This window comes from Haematobia irritans, chromosome 3 (genome assembly GCF_050003625.1).
Source record: "Haematobia irritans isolate KBUSLIRL chromosome 3, ASM5000362v1, whole genome shotgun sequence".
Lineage (NCBI taxonomy): Eukaryota > Metazoa > Arthropoda > Insecta > Diptera > Muscidae > Haematobia > Haematobia irritans.
In genome coordinates this window covers 223,145,880-223,163,453 of record NC_134399.1, presented here as the reverse complement: position 1 = coordinate 223,163,453, position 17,574 = coordinate 223,145,880, and the positions used below count along the sequence as shown (strand labels likewise).

General features: G+C 27.8%; 1 protein-coding gene across 1 annotated transcript in view; it reads left to right on the top strand.

Moving 5' to 3' along the window:
• The window catches only part of N (neurogenic locus Notch protein), a 99,350-nt gene that overhangs the window by 29,693 nt on the left and 52,083 nt on the right, over positions 1 to 17,574 (top strand). Inside the window, exon 2 of the mRNA XM_075303164.1 lies at positions 4,504 to 4,579. Coding sequence (XP_075159279.1) covers positions 4,504 to 4,579 — 76 coding nt within the window. The remainder of the gene's footprint in view (positions 1 to 4,503; positions 4,580 to 17,574) is intronic.

Genomic DNA, 17,574 nt, shown 5'->3' with positions numbered 1-17,574 from the left:
TTGGAAGTTAAGAAAATTTACTCACGCCAAGATTTCAAGCAACCGCTTGGTGTTTTTTTGTGAAATGACGACAGCATATTTTCATGGTAGATGCTATAATTGATATTATTCACATATTTATTTTTATGAATATTTATTAGATTTTTTTTATTTCTTTCGAATGCAATTCATTTTCTATATGCTTTAGAGAATTTTGTAGAATCCCTTTTCTTATGGGATGCAAAGTTGTCATGACAAATCGGAAATCTGCTTAAAATGGGTGTGGGATTTTAGTTTACGACGATAGCCTAGTTTAGAAAGAAACGTGTTTCATTTTATTGTAACTAATTTTAAATCGCTTTTTTATTGGTAAAATTTAAAATCGTTGTAAGCGTCACGAAGGGAAGTGTTGAAGCGGTTAGTAGGGATTTTCATCACTTGAATTTTTTCGGTATGATATTATTAGTTGTGTTCCTTTACGTACTGCTACTTACTACTTTTACTAGTTTTTACTAGAAACCGTTCCTCAACCCCAAAAAATAGTAAAAGTAGTAAACAATTTTAAGAGAACAATGTCAAAATGCATGTCTCTTTTAAAATTTTTTTACTACAAGTTACTCGACAAATTCTTTCGAGTAAAAGTTGTAGATGTGTCATGACAAAAATAATTATTTGTTTTCAAATTTTCCAAACTAAAGTAGTTCCAAATCGCTTTTTTCTTTGGAAATAAATCTGTAACTTTTTAATGGATTAAGATATCATCATATTTTTTTCTTTGTGCCAAAGCTGAAATGTTTTTCTCTATATTTAGAGGTTTGTAGGTCCCTAGTGGATTCACGGGCTGGTCTATAGACGTTGGAAGTTGGACACCTCGGATGTATGCAATTTAGTGTTACTTGGCAAACGCGCAATTATGCACCGATTTTCATGATTTTTGCTTTGCTGGATAGAGCTTATAAACTACCATAAAAAGATTGTGTATGTGTGCGAATATATCTAATATTTGCGAGATAGGGCCTTACAATTTATTTTTTTGCAAAATTTGAACAAAGTGGGGTCAGTATTTTGAGTCTAGAAGGACTACATTCCTTATAAAATTCTACGTGTTCTGGAGGAAAATTTTGTGCACCCTTGTGCTTTAGATTTAACGTGTAGACTCCACAATTTGGAATTGCAAAACGATGCCGAACAAATACCACTTGTTTCGAAAAAAGTACCAAAACATTGACCGACTCACACCAAATTCGGCACAGCCTTTAATGGACCAAAAGTACCTCTACGTTTTGAATTTCATGCAAATCGGATAAAAGTTTTAATGTCTATGTCATGAAGACCCCAATTCGGGGGTCGGTTCATATGGAAGCAAAATCGAAACTTAGGCCGAAGTAGTCCCATCTTCAAAATTGACCTGCATGTAGAAGAAAAACGTGTCTGTTAAAATGTCAGCACTATAGGTTCATTATTGAAGGATGTAGCCTGATTACAACAGATAGCCAGACAGAGAGACATCGTCTTATAATTTCTCCCTGATCAAGACTATATATACTTTCTATAGTCAGAATTCGTTATTTGTATGTGTTACAAACGGAATGAAAAACCCCACTTTATAAGATACTGATAATATGCGCTATTACTCTACTTTATGGCCCAGAAGCCAGAGTTTTACTTTGATTAAAAATTTTGCAAAAGGAGTACTTTTTATAACAAAGTAAAAACCATAGCTTCTTTCTATCGTAATAAGGATTTCAAAGTTTCCTGCAAAAAATCTGCCATTTGTCAAACAAAAAATCGATATAAAAGTATTTAATTTACCTACATGTTTTGAAAATATTTATTCAAATCACAATGCTTCTTTTGTTTTTTATTTGACATTTTTACAATTTTTACTATATTTTCGTTCCTGTACATTTAACAAATATAGAAATCTGAGAGGATTTTCAATATTTCTCTCTTTTACTACTGTTTACTACGAGTAAAGTAAAGGAACACACCTATTAAATGTATTACAAATATATGACAACTATGTGCTGTTCGAATACAATGGACTCCTAACCAGGGCTGCCAATAAAATTTCAAGAAGAATCGTCACTTTTTTCCGAATAAATCGTATTAAATTTTGACAAATTTTCCTAATGAAATAAAATTTAGACAAAATTTTGTATAGAAATAACATTTTGAAAAAATTTTCTATAGAAATAAAATTTTGAAAAAAATTTCTATAGAAATAAAATTTTGAAAAAAATTTCTATAGAAATAAAATTTTGACAAAATTTTGTATAGAAATAAAATTTTCTATAGAAATGAAATTTTAAAAGAATTTTCTATAGAAATAAAATTTTGACAAATTTTCTATAGAAATAAGATTTTGACAAAATTTAATATAGAAATAACATTTTGACAAATTTTTCTATAGAAATTTTAAAAGAATTTTCTATAGAAATAATATTTTGACAAAATTTTCTATAGAAATAAATTTTTGACAAAATTTTTTATAGAAATAAAATTTTGAAAATTTTTTTATAGAAATAAAATTTTGACAAAATTTTCTATAGAAATAAAATTTTGACAAATTTTGTATAGAAATAAAATTTTGACAAATGTTCTATAGAAATAAAATTTTGACAAAATTTTCTATAGAAATAACACTTTGACAAATTTTCTATAGAAATGAAATTTTTGACAAAAATTTCTATAGAAATAAAATCTTGACAAAATTTTGTATAGAAATAAATTTTTGACAAAAATTTCTATAGAAATAAAATCTTGACAAAATTTTGTATAGAAATAAAATCTCGACAAAATTTTGTATAGAAATAAAATTTTGACAAAATTTTGTATAGGAAAAAAATTTTGACAAATTTTCTATAGAAATAAAATTTTGACAAAATTTTCTATAAAAATAAAATTTTGACAACATTTTCTATAGAAATTAAATTTTTACAAAATTGTCTATAGAAATAAAATTTTGACAAAATTTTCTATGGAAATAAAATTTTTACAAAATTTTCAATGGATATAAAATTTGACAATATTAGCTATGGAAATAAAATTTTGACAAAATTTTCTATAGAAATAAAATTTTGACAATATATTCTATCGAAATAAAATTTTAAAAAATTTTCTATAGAAATAAAATTTTGAAAATTTTTCTATAGAAATAAAATTTTGAAAAATTTTCTATAGAAATAAAATTTTGACAACATTTTCTATCGAAATAAAATTTCTATAGAAATAAAATTTTGACAAATTTTTTATAGAAATAAAATTTCGACAATTTTTTCTATAGAAATAAAATTTCGACAATATTTTTTATAGAAATAACATTTCGACAATATTTTTTATAGAAACAAAATTTTGACAAAATTTTCTATAAAAATAAAATTTTGACAAAATTTTCTATAGAAATTAAATTTTGACAAAATGTTCTATAGAAATAACATTTTGAAATTTTTTTCTATAGAAATGAAATTTTAAAAAAATTTTCTATAGAAATAAAATTTTGACAAAATTTTCTATAGAAATAAATTTTTGACAAAAATTTCTATAGAAATAAAATCTTGACAAAATTTTGTATAGAAATAAAATTTTGACAAAATTTTCTATAGAAATAAAATTTTGACAAATTTTTCTATAGAAATAAAATTTTGACAAAATTTTCTATAGAAATAAAATTTTGACAATATTTTCTATGGATATAAAATTTGACAATATTTGCTATGGAAATACAATTTTGACAAAATTTTCTATAGACATAAAATTTTGACAATATTTTCTATCGAAATAAAATTTTGAAAAAAAATTCTGTGGAAATAAAGTTTTGACAAAATCTTCTATAGAAATAAAATTTTTACAAAATTTTCTATAGAAATAAAATGTTGAAAAAATTTTCTATAGAAATAAAATTTTGACAAATTTTTGTATAGAAATAAAATTTTGACAAATTTTTCTATAGAAATAAAATTTTGACAAAATTTTATTATAGAAATAAAATCTTCAAAATGCCGATAAATCGGCAAAATTTGCAGGCCTACCCCTAACATTTTATGACAGTAGGCATGTTAATAGGACTTGTCATTGTGAGTTGATTAATATCATAAAATCAAATCATCTTGCAAATATTTTCCGGAATTAAGATAAACAATATATATCCCACATATGAATTACATTAAACTAATAGTTTATACTTGCTTTGAGATTGGTACTGACTAGTTAATTGGAACTAATCCTTTTCCCCTCCATGTCACACGTTACACACCATTGGTTTATGAATACTAGCAACTTATGAGTTTTACTTTATAGTTATGTAGCAATTACCTTAACCTTTTCGTTTTGCCTATGTAGTTTTATAGGTATTCTGTAGTTTCCCAGGAACAGAACGCATAAAAACTAAGAATAGGTCATACGAAATTTGAAATTCATTTGAACTGTGAATAAATTTCAATATATAGTTTTTTTGTTTTTATTTTCCTTTGCTTTTATGACATAAAGATTTTACTAAATTTTTTATATTTTTCTTTTTTTCAGGTTCATCATGCCTAACAGAGGGCTGCAGAAATGGTGGAACATGTATAACGCATACAAATGGTGTTTCCTCTTGCAAGTAAGTGAAAAAAGTTTGTTATGTGGTCACATATGTATTTTTAAGTGTTTTCATGGTTTTAAAGTTATGTTTAATATGTACTTTGTTTTTGCTGTTTAATTGTTTCTTGGGGCATTTAGTTAATTTCTCGGGGCGCTCTGAAAAGGTTAATTTTGTCTCATTTTTTCGGTTTCGTTTTTATTTTTTGTTTTCGCGTTCATTTTTTTTTATGGGAGATGGCTGTTATTTTTTGTGGACAGATAAATAAACCTTTTAAGTTATGACAGCTTACATTTTGACAACTTTGTTTCTTTTCTTCGTTGCTTTTTTATGGTTTTATAGGTCTCCACGTTGTTTGGTTAATGATTGTTGTGTGATGAGAATTTATAAATATTTCACTTCTCTTTGAATGTGTCCCAAAAATTTCAATATTTTATCTTCCGATCATGTGTGATTCATAAGCTTGAGTTTAAACAGGATTTTTTTTTGTATTTCACATTGCTATTTTGTAATTTTCGTTTTGTTCGTTTTTTATGGATACTTTTATTTTAAGGAATGATTAACTTAACTATAGCCCACCTATCTTTCAACGATAGTCTAATTAATGCTCATTTTTTTTACAAAAAATGTGTTTAGAATACCCTTCATTTTGGGACTTCTTTGAAGCATCTTAATATTTTTATAATAGGATATACGGATAAAAGCGGAGTTTACTTTCCGAAGGAAGAAATTTTCTTTTATCTTTAAACATATTTCTTTAAAACTAAGAAAACAAGACAGACAATGGTATGTCATAAATTCGGGTTTATTTGCTCTTACAAAATAATTTCCATTAAAGGGGAATTTCGTTCCGGAGGAAGGTATTCTTATATTTATGAAAAATTAGCACACCCTCACAAAAAATCGCTTCTGTAACATATACTCCCAAACATATTTTGCTTCAAGCATATACATTTTTGGGTATTGTCCAAACATTTATATGTTTGACTCTTCCAATATATAATATGTTTGAAAGCATATTGGTCTAACCAATATATGTTTGGGTAGTCTAAGTTCCAAACATTTTGTATTTTTGCATCCAAATTCAATAATGTTGTCTTCCAAAAAACAATATGTTATTATGTGAACATATAATATGTTTGGAAGCATTTTGCACCCAAAAATATTATATGCTTAAAAAAAATTCTCCCAAACAATATTGTGCTCAAAATTTTATTTATTTATTTATATATTTACAATCATAATGAATTATGAAAATAAACAGGTAATATAGGTGCTAACAACATAGATTTTCGACCTGAATGCTCAAAATTTTGTTTCTGCCTAATTGTATATTCCCTCACATCTTTCTCACTTCCACGAGATTTTTTAGTTCTTAGCACCTTTTTCTGTAATACAAACATTGTAGAAGAAATTATTCAATTGTATGATTTTGTTTATTATAATTTTACCTTTTGCCGGGCGGGGATTCGAACAGCGGACCACACAGTTTGTAAGGATCAAAGAAGTAGCTGATCAATTGCCCAAGGGAAAATAAAATGTTAATTTTGTAATAACAAGCAACAACCACCAACTTAATTCAATATCGCTCCCTGTTAAATAGCGCTCCAAGCTACTAAACACATATATGTTTATAGGCTATTTCTAAATTAATATATGTTTGCATCCAAGCATATTATATTTACAAACATTTTATGTCCCAAACATAATATGTTCTAACATATTAACATATATGTCCCAAACATGTTATGCTGGTTTATGAACATTATATGCTTGCACTCAAAAATATTGTGTTTAAAAATTTGTGTTCCAAACATATAATGTTTATAGCCAAACATATGAAAAACAGTCTTTTTCATCCGTGCAATAACCTTTCAACTAAATTTTATATATTTTCCGGTTTAATTGGAAGTTTTTATTACTTCTAGAGAACGATCTCTAAAGTGCGTTCCCAGTGGCAACGTTTTAAAAAAAAATTGCAACGATAATTTTGTAAATATCAGAGAGTTGGAAATACAAGAGAACGAAACTGTGAAGCGAAACTGCGTTAGTAAGAGGCAGCCATGAGGAAAATTTCCCGAATATCATGCAGTTTTCGTCGGCGTTTCTCTCAAATATCACACAGTTTGCGTCGGCATCACACAGTTCTGTTCTCTGTCGGTTTTACGAAACTTAAGGAAAACATGATTTACAACCTAGTTTATTATTGTGCAAATGTTATTTATTATAAATGTGTTCGTTCTATTAAATTTTTGGCAGAGAATTTAAAATTATAACTGCCGATGTTTCTATAACTAATTTATTAAAGCAGCGCTTCGACCGAAACGCATGTGATACCAAAACGCTGCCGTCATTATGCGACATCTATATGGTTGATATTTGTTTTCTTTGCAGAAGAGATCTTTTCGTTCTCTTGTATTTCCTACTCTCTGTAAATACATTTTTTAATAGTGCAATTTTAACAGGTTAACATAGCTTCACTAACCGTAAACATGGCTATGTTATTTAAAAGCGTATCGTCTCACACGTGATATAACTCTCCTCTCTTTGATTGAGAGAGCAAATGTCAAGGTGTATACATATGGATGGCTATGAATAAAAAGTGTTTTTCTGTCAACTTTTTTCAAAGCCAGCTCTGCCCAGGAAAAACGTTAATGTAAGATGCCCCTATAAATATTTACTGTCTCTCTCTCACTTACACACTTTCTAGTCCAAAGTTTGATCAAACTCTCAAATGTTATTGGCCTTTTTAGGTGGAAACATAATGTTGGCAGGGATTTCTAGAGCGTCAGTGTTGCAATGAATGATCTTTAGAATTTATTTTGACAGTACTGCCATATTTATAATAATTTATTAATTTAATAAAATAAAGCTAGAATTGTTATAATAAAGCTCTGTACTTATCTTCGATAAGCATGGACTAAAAATATAGGTGCTATATAGTCTATTTTAGGGCTGGAATAAGCTATTTCAGTCAATTGTGTTACCATAGGTGGCGAATTCTCTCTTATCAATGAGTGCAGCACGATTCTATGGTTATCTCAATGACAGGGTACCTCAGTTTTAAAGTCAATTCCAAGTTCCATTTCACTTAGTGAAGCTCAGAATATATCATCAATTTCATTGAGAGGGAATAAACCACCACTGAAAATTTTAGATATTAGATCGCAACTGGGATTGAACTCAGGCGTGGCAGCTATTCTATTACATCCTACCAGATTTTATTTTTTATTCAATCCATTTTATACTTCTCATATACATATATTGATTTAAACTATTGTTACTTAATTTTGTATATCGTAATATGGATATGAATGCTAAACATTGACTCCCTAATACGAATTATTAAATTATAGCAATTTTGGAATTTGCCTATCATCAATATGGTGAAATGTGAACATTTCCCATGCCATATTTCCTTTGTTATGTGTGCTATTCATATAAACTTATTTCTCAATAATTCTATAAAATAATACGATTATTTCAAATTTTATGATTATAATAATGATTTTTGTTGCCATATATTGTCCCCTCTAGCCATCAATCATTGTATTACACTATCATTTCATTGTTTTTAGGTAGCAAAAATCTCAATTTGCCCACTTTTATGATGTTAAGCACAGGCGCAGCTCTTAAAGTAATTACTGTCATCTTTTTGAAGAAGTTGTTTCTTTTTCGATGTCAAAATTAAAAAAAACACACACAAGACTTTTATAACCACTTTGATGAGAGTCCAAAACAAAAGCATCATTTGAAGTTGGCGGCATTTTTGTTTTGTTAAACAAATTTATTTATTTTCAATATTTTATCACAGAACAAACGACCATTTTGTAGCTTCTTTTATAAGGCCACAAATATTGATGAAGCACTTAACACACTTGCTGAGCCATAAAGGCTTATATATAGAAATTGTATGGCACCCACAGATGGTGATATTTTAATTTACAAAATAATTTAGAAATTAGTAAGCTTTTGTTATGCATCTTAAAACTTAGTCACATAATTGAGATGAAGGGAAATTCCCCAATAGAATGACAATGGTGAGATAATGAGGATAGAAAGAATAAAATTCTTCGTGGTACATAGCCATTCAACTTCCACTATATAATTTTAAAAAGGTGGGAAAATTTATAGATTCATTGAAACTGTTTTCGAATTTTAAAACTAATGTGGGTGTTTGACAGTTTCAATTGAATTGTCATACTTGTACAGATTGGTGATAATCCATGGAATCTAAAGATTGTCTCCAAACATGTAAAAGGATTTTAATTAACTTGTTGTAATAGTGTTTCAATGTAAACTTAGATCAATTTGATATTTTTTCATTACTTCAACTTTTGTTATAACATTTTTTTTGCCAAGGGTCCGCAACATATATGAAGTGTTGGGTAAATCTTTCTACCTGTAAAGGTAAAAGCGGAAATGCCATCATCATTTAACTGTAGACAACATAACATAGCAGCTCTTAGCATAGAGTGACTTAAATCGAGAGGCAGGCATCATAACCAACATTAGCTTAATGGTATTGCCTGTCTTTCTCTCTCCTTAGCAGGGTTGCCAAAATATCTCGAGCAAAAGTGTTAAATGAGTAATGCTATTGCCCTCATTCTTGTAACTTATTTAGGGTCATAAAGACTTGGATGTTGAAAGAAATAAAAACAAAATAATCCTCAACAATGCAAAAAAGGGAATAGTAGTGAAAACTCGGATTGAGAATTAGTAGTCAGATGGTGACATTCTCAAACTTCGTCGTTTTAAGCATTTCAAAATTTAAGGCAATTAGTTTTTCACCTGAAAATAGCCTGGTTATCTCATGAATAAGGGACTTACAACTCCAAACAGAGTATCATCAATCAATTATTAAACATATTCACCAAGGCTGAAATACTTGGAAATGTCTCCAACTTTTATTGCTACTTATATTTTAGTTTAAAAATTCTAAAAATTCTAAATTAAAAATTTGTTTACATATTTTTAAGAATTCAGCTGATGGTCGAATCGTTTTCATTATTAAAAATACAATTATAGAATAGTCGATTTTTTCCATATTTTTCAATTAGAAAATTTTAAACTTTTGTTTTTTATTGTCGTTGACGTTTTCGAAGGGCGGACCTGCATCCAGAGAAGGAATATTATCACCTCAAACTTGTTTCAAAAGCTCCATGTTACTTTTTCACAGCGACCATGTAGCATTTTTCCGAAATCAGATACATAATTTCCGAGAAAAGAACATGGTTTCGACAAACATGCTACATGTTTTCCGTGAAAAAGTAACATTTTGCTCTTGGAACATGGTTGGTGTGATCATATTCCTTCTCTGCGTGTGGAATGTAAAATTGTTGTAACTAAATTTATTTCTTAAATGCTTTAATTTAGTCACTTATGCAAGAATTCACAATCATTAAAAAGTTTGTACCATTTACTTTCCACATAAGGTACATCGCATAAAACGCATGCTAATAATGCATTTTTTAATATCACATTGGCAACATTGATCCTCAGCCAGACATCAATTAGTGTTAACGGAGTTGTTGTTTTTATACTGCCTTTCTTCGATTACTGTCAATCTTTATCAGAGAACTTTGTTTTTATTCTCTTAATATTTGTAGCATTACATTTCTTTGGGTTTCTTGTCGTTGTCGTTGTAATGACAGCATTGGTGTTATTACTGATGATGCTACATCTTTGCAGTCATTTGTTGATGCATCTTTGGTTTTCCTTTGAAATACATGAGAACCCAATGCTGCTGGTTTCACCTTCTGGATAAATAATCCTAAATTATAAACTATTTAAGCGTATGCCGTTTCCTTTCATTTCCCTTCAGACGGCTTACGCAGGTACATAATTTTTCTCTGTAGTCTTTTGTTACCTGTTGTATGTGGATGAAATCATCCTAGCCATTGTCTTGTACTCGGAGGAAAATGAAACACAATGTAAACCAACCTGTAATGAAGTGATGCACATTCAGGTGTTTGCAAAACATCTGCTATTTGCCAATTTCTAACAATTGATTACGTGCTTACTTTGGGTTATTTGAGGAGTATAGAATGTTGACCTACGTTTCGTATATCGGTGGTTGAAAAATATGGTAGCTTATTCATTCAAAATATGCGTATATTTGTTTAGTCTTTATAAATAACTACACCCTCAAAAAATTGCTTCTGTAACATATAGCCCAAACACATTTTGCTTCAAGCATATACATATATTTTCAGGATTGGTCCAAACAAAATACTGTTTGTATTGTTCAAAACATATTATGTTTCACCTTAGGGCACACACTGGTAGTAAAAATTTTTAATGAAATTTGCTTTGTTTGGATATATGTTTAAGGCGTCAATTGGTTACTTCCATTATTTTACTTGCAACATACTCTCTAGGTCTCTCTTTCTAAACACACATATGTTTATACGCTATTTCCAAATTAATACATGTTTGCATCGAAGCATATAATATTTACAAACATTTTATGTCACAAACATAAATTGGTCTAACATATTAACATATATATGTCCCAAACATGTTATGCTAGTTTATGAACATTATATGCTTGCACTTAAAAATATTGTGTTAAAAATTTTGAATTCCAAACATATAATATTTACACCCAAACATATGAAGAACAGTCTTTTTCGTACGTGTAGTAACTAAAATATATTTGACGAGTTTTTTTTTTAATTTTAGAGTGATAAATTGATAAGTTGACCTCTCCATAATATAGCTAATACATTTTTCTCGCTATCGCATTATAAATGTCGCTATTATTTTTTTACGGCTTAATGCAACTTTCCTTCTTCCAAATATGCTTCAAAAATGATATGCGATTTGTTACGTTTATAAACACCAACGTTATTTAGCAATTAACCATTGGATAATTAACCAATTTTATGGATAAAATGCAGTAACGCCATATTCATTAACATCATTGTCATATTTTATATTTCCATGTTAAGCTTTTCATTAACTGTTAAGTATTTACATTATTTCAAATGTAAACTTAAGATAAGATGATCTATTGTAAATGTTACTATCTTCTCTTTCGATACTCAGTTCCCACCTGACCCCAACGTTCGTCATCGTATTCGATATAGAAATATTCTCGGTTTTTTCTCGAAGAAAACTATCGAGAACGATATCGAGAATGGTTCGAAAATTTTTCGAGAAACGTTCGTCTGTCGTGCTCTTACTGCCAGCAAACTCTTCGTTTTCGAAGGCTTGCTAGTGACTCGTTAAAGAAGGTTTCACGATATCTATGGTAGATCTTTAACGAATCTATTTCGAATTCGTTTTCGAGTTCGATAGCATTTCGGGTTCGAAGGGTTTCTGTACTGTTTTATTCCCATTTTGTTCCCATTATAAATAGTGTAGTAAAAGAAAAATGTCCAGTTTGTTTTTATTTTATTACAACACAATATAGGTAATTATAATACAAAATAATATAGATATTAGTCTTGCGAACAAAATATTTAAAATATTTACATTAGGAATATATATTTAAAGTGATTTAAGGCACTGCATTGACTTCTTTGCGCCGAATTTTTTATTAAGGCTGTCGGCTATCCCATTGAAAAGGACTATAATGAATGAGTAACATTTTCCTGGATACATCTGAAAACTAAACAACAAAGAAAATTAGTAGTTTTTAAAAGATATATAAATAAATTACTTACCTCTTTTAGATTCGCTAAGACACTTCACCCGCACTTAACAATTTCTTAAACTGAATTGAAATTCTCATATCAAACATGGCGGAACACCAACAAATAAGCCGAAATATATTCGTTATTACTTCGAAACAACGAACGTTCGAAATTTTTCTATTATCGAACTTTTCTCGAATAATGTGAGCGTTAAATTATTTCGAAAAATGTTCGCTTTAGCAAACCTTCGCCATTTCTCGGCACTTTGGTCGGGTGGGTTGGTTATCTCACTAACACAATATTAACATTGTGTATCTCAATTTTGCTCTCACATTGAGAGATATCACAGTTTTTTTTTAATTCTATTTTCTCACTGAAATAACTGTTCGCTGTGATTCTACACTTTTGTATTGATTAATAATATGTCTATTATTAAATGTTTATTTTATTCAAATGAAAGTGGCTATAACAATTTAATGAAAATATAAATTGTTTTGGCTATTTATATTTCAATCTTTAACAAAACATTACTCCGAAGTTATGCTAGTTTACATATTCTCAGACATGCGATTGGAAAAGCACTAAAGCAAATTGAAGTTTATTTTAATCCATGGAAATTATTATGTTTTAGTTAAAATTCCCCTAAAATGTGAGAAATCTTACTTCACTTTAATAATATTGTGTTTACTTTATTAAAATTAACTGAAACAGAGATAAAAGTTATGCAAAACTAAATCATAAATTTTTACTAAACTCTAATTTCATACCAAAAATTTTGTAAAAGTGGCAAATTTTACCAAAATTGTGTCAAAGATGCTGAACGCATCTTTGCAAATTCGAATTTTTTCCTTCAAAATACGAAATTTTTGTTAACAAAAGAAAAGAAAAAAAAAAATAACAAGAAAAAAAAATGAACTACCCCTCGTGTGAAAATTGAACTAAATTCTTTCCCACTTTTTTAGAGTCAAGGAAAAATGTGTCCAAGGTGGTAAACGATCTTTGCAAATTCGAATTCTATTTTTTTCCTTCGAGATACGAAATGTTTGTTAACAAAAGAAAAAAATAACAAGAAAAAAATTCGTGTGAAAATTGAACTAAATTCTTTTCCACTTTTTGAGAGAGAGTCAAGGGAAAATTAATGTTACACTTTTTAACTACATTTTACGAAGAAGAAAAAATGTTAACCCTTCTTTCTTACCATTTTTGGAAATCGTACGTGTTTTAGTTTACATTGAACTTACACTGAAAAAAAAAGCATGCCCGGTTCCAAAGATTTTGTATTTACTTTAAAAATTTTGGTATTGATTCCGAACCAAAGAAAAGAGAATACAAGTAAGGATAGTTTTAAGACACAATTCTCTTTTAAATTTTGGTTTTGTGTACTTGATTCTAGGAAGCAAATTTTAATTTTTCGCTTTCTCAGCTTTTTTTCTTCATATGCTATCAAAATCCTTTAAAAACGAGTTAACGACCACTTTATTTTCCAATTAAGACTCGACTTCCAGTAAAAATGTTTCAAGTAAAAAACTTCTTTAAAATAAAGTTTTGAAAAACATGTCCTATATTTGAACGATTTTTTGCTTTGTAGTCAAGATGCAAAAAGAAAACAAATTTAAAGACAATTTCATTAAATTTCAAGAATTTTTCTGAATTATTAAAGTCAAGTTGACCTTAGCCCAAACATTTTTTCTTTCATGCTATGATACCCATCTTTAAGTGAAATCACTTAATTATAAGGACAATACGACTTCATTGAAAAGTTCATCGTCTTATAGACAAGGAAAAAAACTTTATATTAGAGAAATGCGTCTTCTATGCTAAGCAAAATTTGCATTCGTATTTTAAAGACATGAAATATTTTTTTCAGTGTATGTGTACAGTGATTATACTTCATACCCTCGCTTAGTTCTTAAAACTTTTGCGACATATTGGGGATAAGTAAAATTTCATTTGGCTGTGAAAAATTAAAAAAAAAAAAAAAAAATAATAATAATAATAATAATAATAATAATAATAATAATAATAATAATAATAATAATAATAATAATAATAATAATAATAATAATAATAATAATAATAATAATAATAATAATAATAATAATAATAATAATAATAATAATAATAATAATAATAATAATAATAATAATAATAATAATAATAATAATAATAATAATAATAATAATAATAATAATAATAATAATAATAATAATAATAATAATAATAATAATAATAATAATAATAATAATAATAATAATAATAATAATAATAATAATAATAATAATAATAATAATAATAATAATAATAATAATAATAATAATAATAATAATAATAATAATAATAATAATAATAATAATAATAATAATAATAATAATAATAATAATAATAATAATAATAATAATAATAATAATAATAATAATAATAATAATAATAATAATAATAATAATAATAATAATAATAATAATAATAATAATAATAATAATAATAATAATAATAATAATAATAATAATAATAATAATAATAATAATAATAATAATAATAATAATAATAATAATAATAATAATAATAATAATAATAATAATAATAATAATAATAATAATAATAATAATAATAATAATAATAATAATAATAATAATAATAATAATAATAATAATAATAATAATAATAATAATAATAATAATAATAATAATAATAATAATAATAATAATAATAATAATAATAATAATAATAATAATAATAATAATAATAATAATAATAATAATAATAATAATAATAATAATAATAATAATAATAATAATAATAATAATAATAATAATAATAATAATAATAATAATAATAATAATAATAATAATAATAATAATAATAATAATAATAATAATAATAATAATAAGCCCGCAGGGGCATTCCAATTGAGGGACTTAAGGAATGACGGGCTTAACGACCCCGCGGACCCCAGTGAATCCTGGAAGCGACTGACTCGCATCGAGCGGCTTCCGGGTCAGCGTCTGTATCCCAAGTTAGGGACGGCTGTCAAAAGACACGTCAAGGGTTGGAAGGCGAGAATAAGATATACCCAAAACCACAAACAAACAAAAATGAATACAAGGAAAAAGATAAGAAATGTGAACAGCGTTAACGGGGTCGACTCTCAAATGGAGAGCGATGTCGCGCTCGGCAGGGGACACGACGTAGTAGCCCCGGTCGTCATCCAACGAAACCTACGTCAAACCAATACGGATACAAGGATCAGTTCGAATGGTAACCAAGAGGATTCAGTTCAAGTTGGACCAGACGAACAACCATCTGATCGGTCCACTGAGTCACAAGGTATTACACAAACAAATCGAAGGAATAAGTGGACCAAGGAGGAATATATAGGAATAATAGAGGCATATTATGAAGCTGTCGAGACTAAACATCCTGCTGGAATGATGGCAGGAATGTATGCTATATGGCGTGAAAGGAACCCGGATGTACACAAGGAAATGAACGTTGTTAAACTTAATAACCAGCGAAATTACATCATGAGAAGCAATAGACTTACGACGCATGAAGTGGAGAACATTCACCACCAAATACGGAATACGATTCAGAACAATGCTGGTATTGAAGTTGTTGCAGATCGAGATGAGGAACCTTATGTTGATGACATGCTAACCGAACACCATATCTACACCAATTCAGCCTCAACACAAGAAGGGTATATAGGATACGAATACAAGATACCACCAGAAGAATATTTTAGGGCAAATAGTAGACTCGAAATGTCGTTTATGTCATCAGTACGAGGAGCACATTAGCCACATTATATCGGGATGCCCTATCCTAGCGGCAAAACAATATCTGGAACGACACAATAAGGTAGCAACATACGTGCATTGGCAACTCTTGAAGAAAACCAATATAGATGTTGCAATGAAATGGTACGAGCATCAACCAAGAGATGTCGTGGAGAAGGATGGTATCACGATCATGTGGGATTTCCCAATAATAACAGATCGCACAATCAATGCAAATAGACCAGACATTGTGTACCATAATAGAAACACCAAGGAATGTTTCCTTATAGATATAGCTGTACCTGATGATTCGAATATAGCCATAAAAGAAGCAGAGAAACAGGGTAAATACAGAGACCTCGAGATAGAGATAAACAGAATGTGGAAGGCGAGAACAGCGGTCATCCCAGTGGTAGTGGGGGCATTGGGCTCAGTCACAAGGAGATATCTCGAGCATCTTGGCCGACTACCATGCTACACGAATCCCGATGAAGTACAGAAGACTGCAATACTGGGTACAGCTCACGTAATAAGGAGATTCTTAGACATAAGATGATGTATGCCAATAATGGGACCATAGGTTGTTTGATACAACCCGGGCCATTATTTAATTACCAGTTAGATTTTAATCGTTATAACTGACTGTGATAGAGAGAAATAATAATAATAATAATAATAATAATAATAATAATAATAATAATAATAATAATAATAATAATAATAATAATAATAATAATAATAATAATAATAATAATAATAATAATAATAATAATAATAATAATAATAATAATAATAATAATAATAATAATAATAATAATAATAATAATAATAATAATAATAATAATAATAATAATAATAATAATAATAATAATAATAATAATAATAATAATAATAATAATAATAATAATAATAATAATAATAATAATAATAATAATAATAATAATAATAATAATAATAATAATAATAATAATAATAATAATAATAATAATAATAATAATGATAATAATAATAATAATAATAATAATAATAATAATAATATAATTTAACTACAAACGAATAATATTTTTTGTTAAACAAATAATATAAATTTAGCACTAGTTTAACTACGGACGTTTTTTTCTGTGTAATACATTTTCTTGAATAATATTTACTTATTTCTATTTTATCTGTCTATAGGCCGGTATGCACCTCTAGCGAAAAATTTCATTCCCATAAGAAATGCATTGCTATTTATGCTAACGAAATTTTCGGTAGCGTTCAATTTCGTAAGCTGGTAGCACCTCTAATGAAAATAACAGGGTTGTCAAAAGCATATTTTGGCCGCAAACGTTTAATTTATTACAATCATTGTGTGCGTAAAAGTTTTAAAAGGTCTGTAAATAATAAACAATTTATTTGAGGAATATTTGGAACATATATTAACAATTTTTAAAAGCGATTAGCTGGTTTAAAATTTGTGTACACAGCCCTGTTTTTTGTTGTAGACTTAAATAAATTTTTGCTACCGAAAATTTCGCTAGAGGTGCATACCGGCCTTATGTAAAAATCAGAATTTTATATCATATTCCATTATGAATATTTACAAATATTTCTGTGGTCT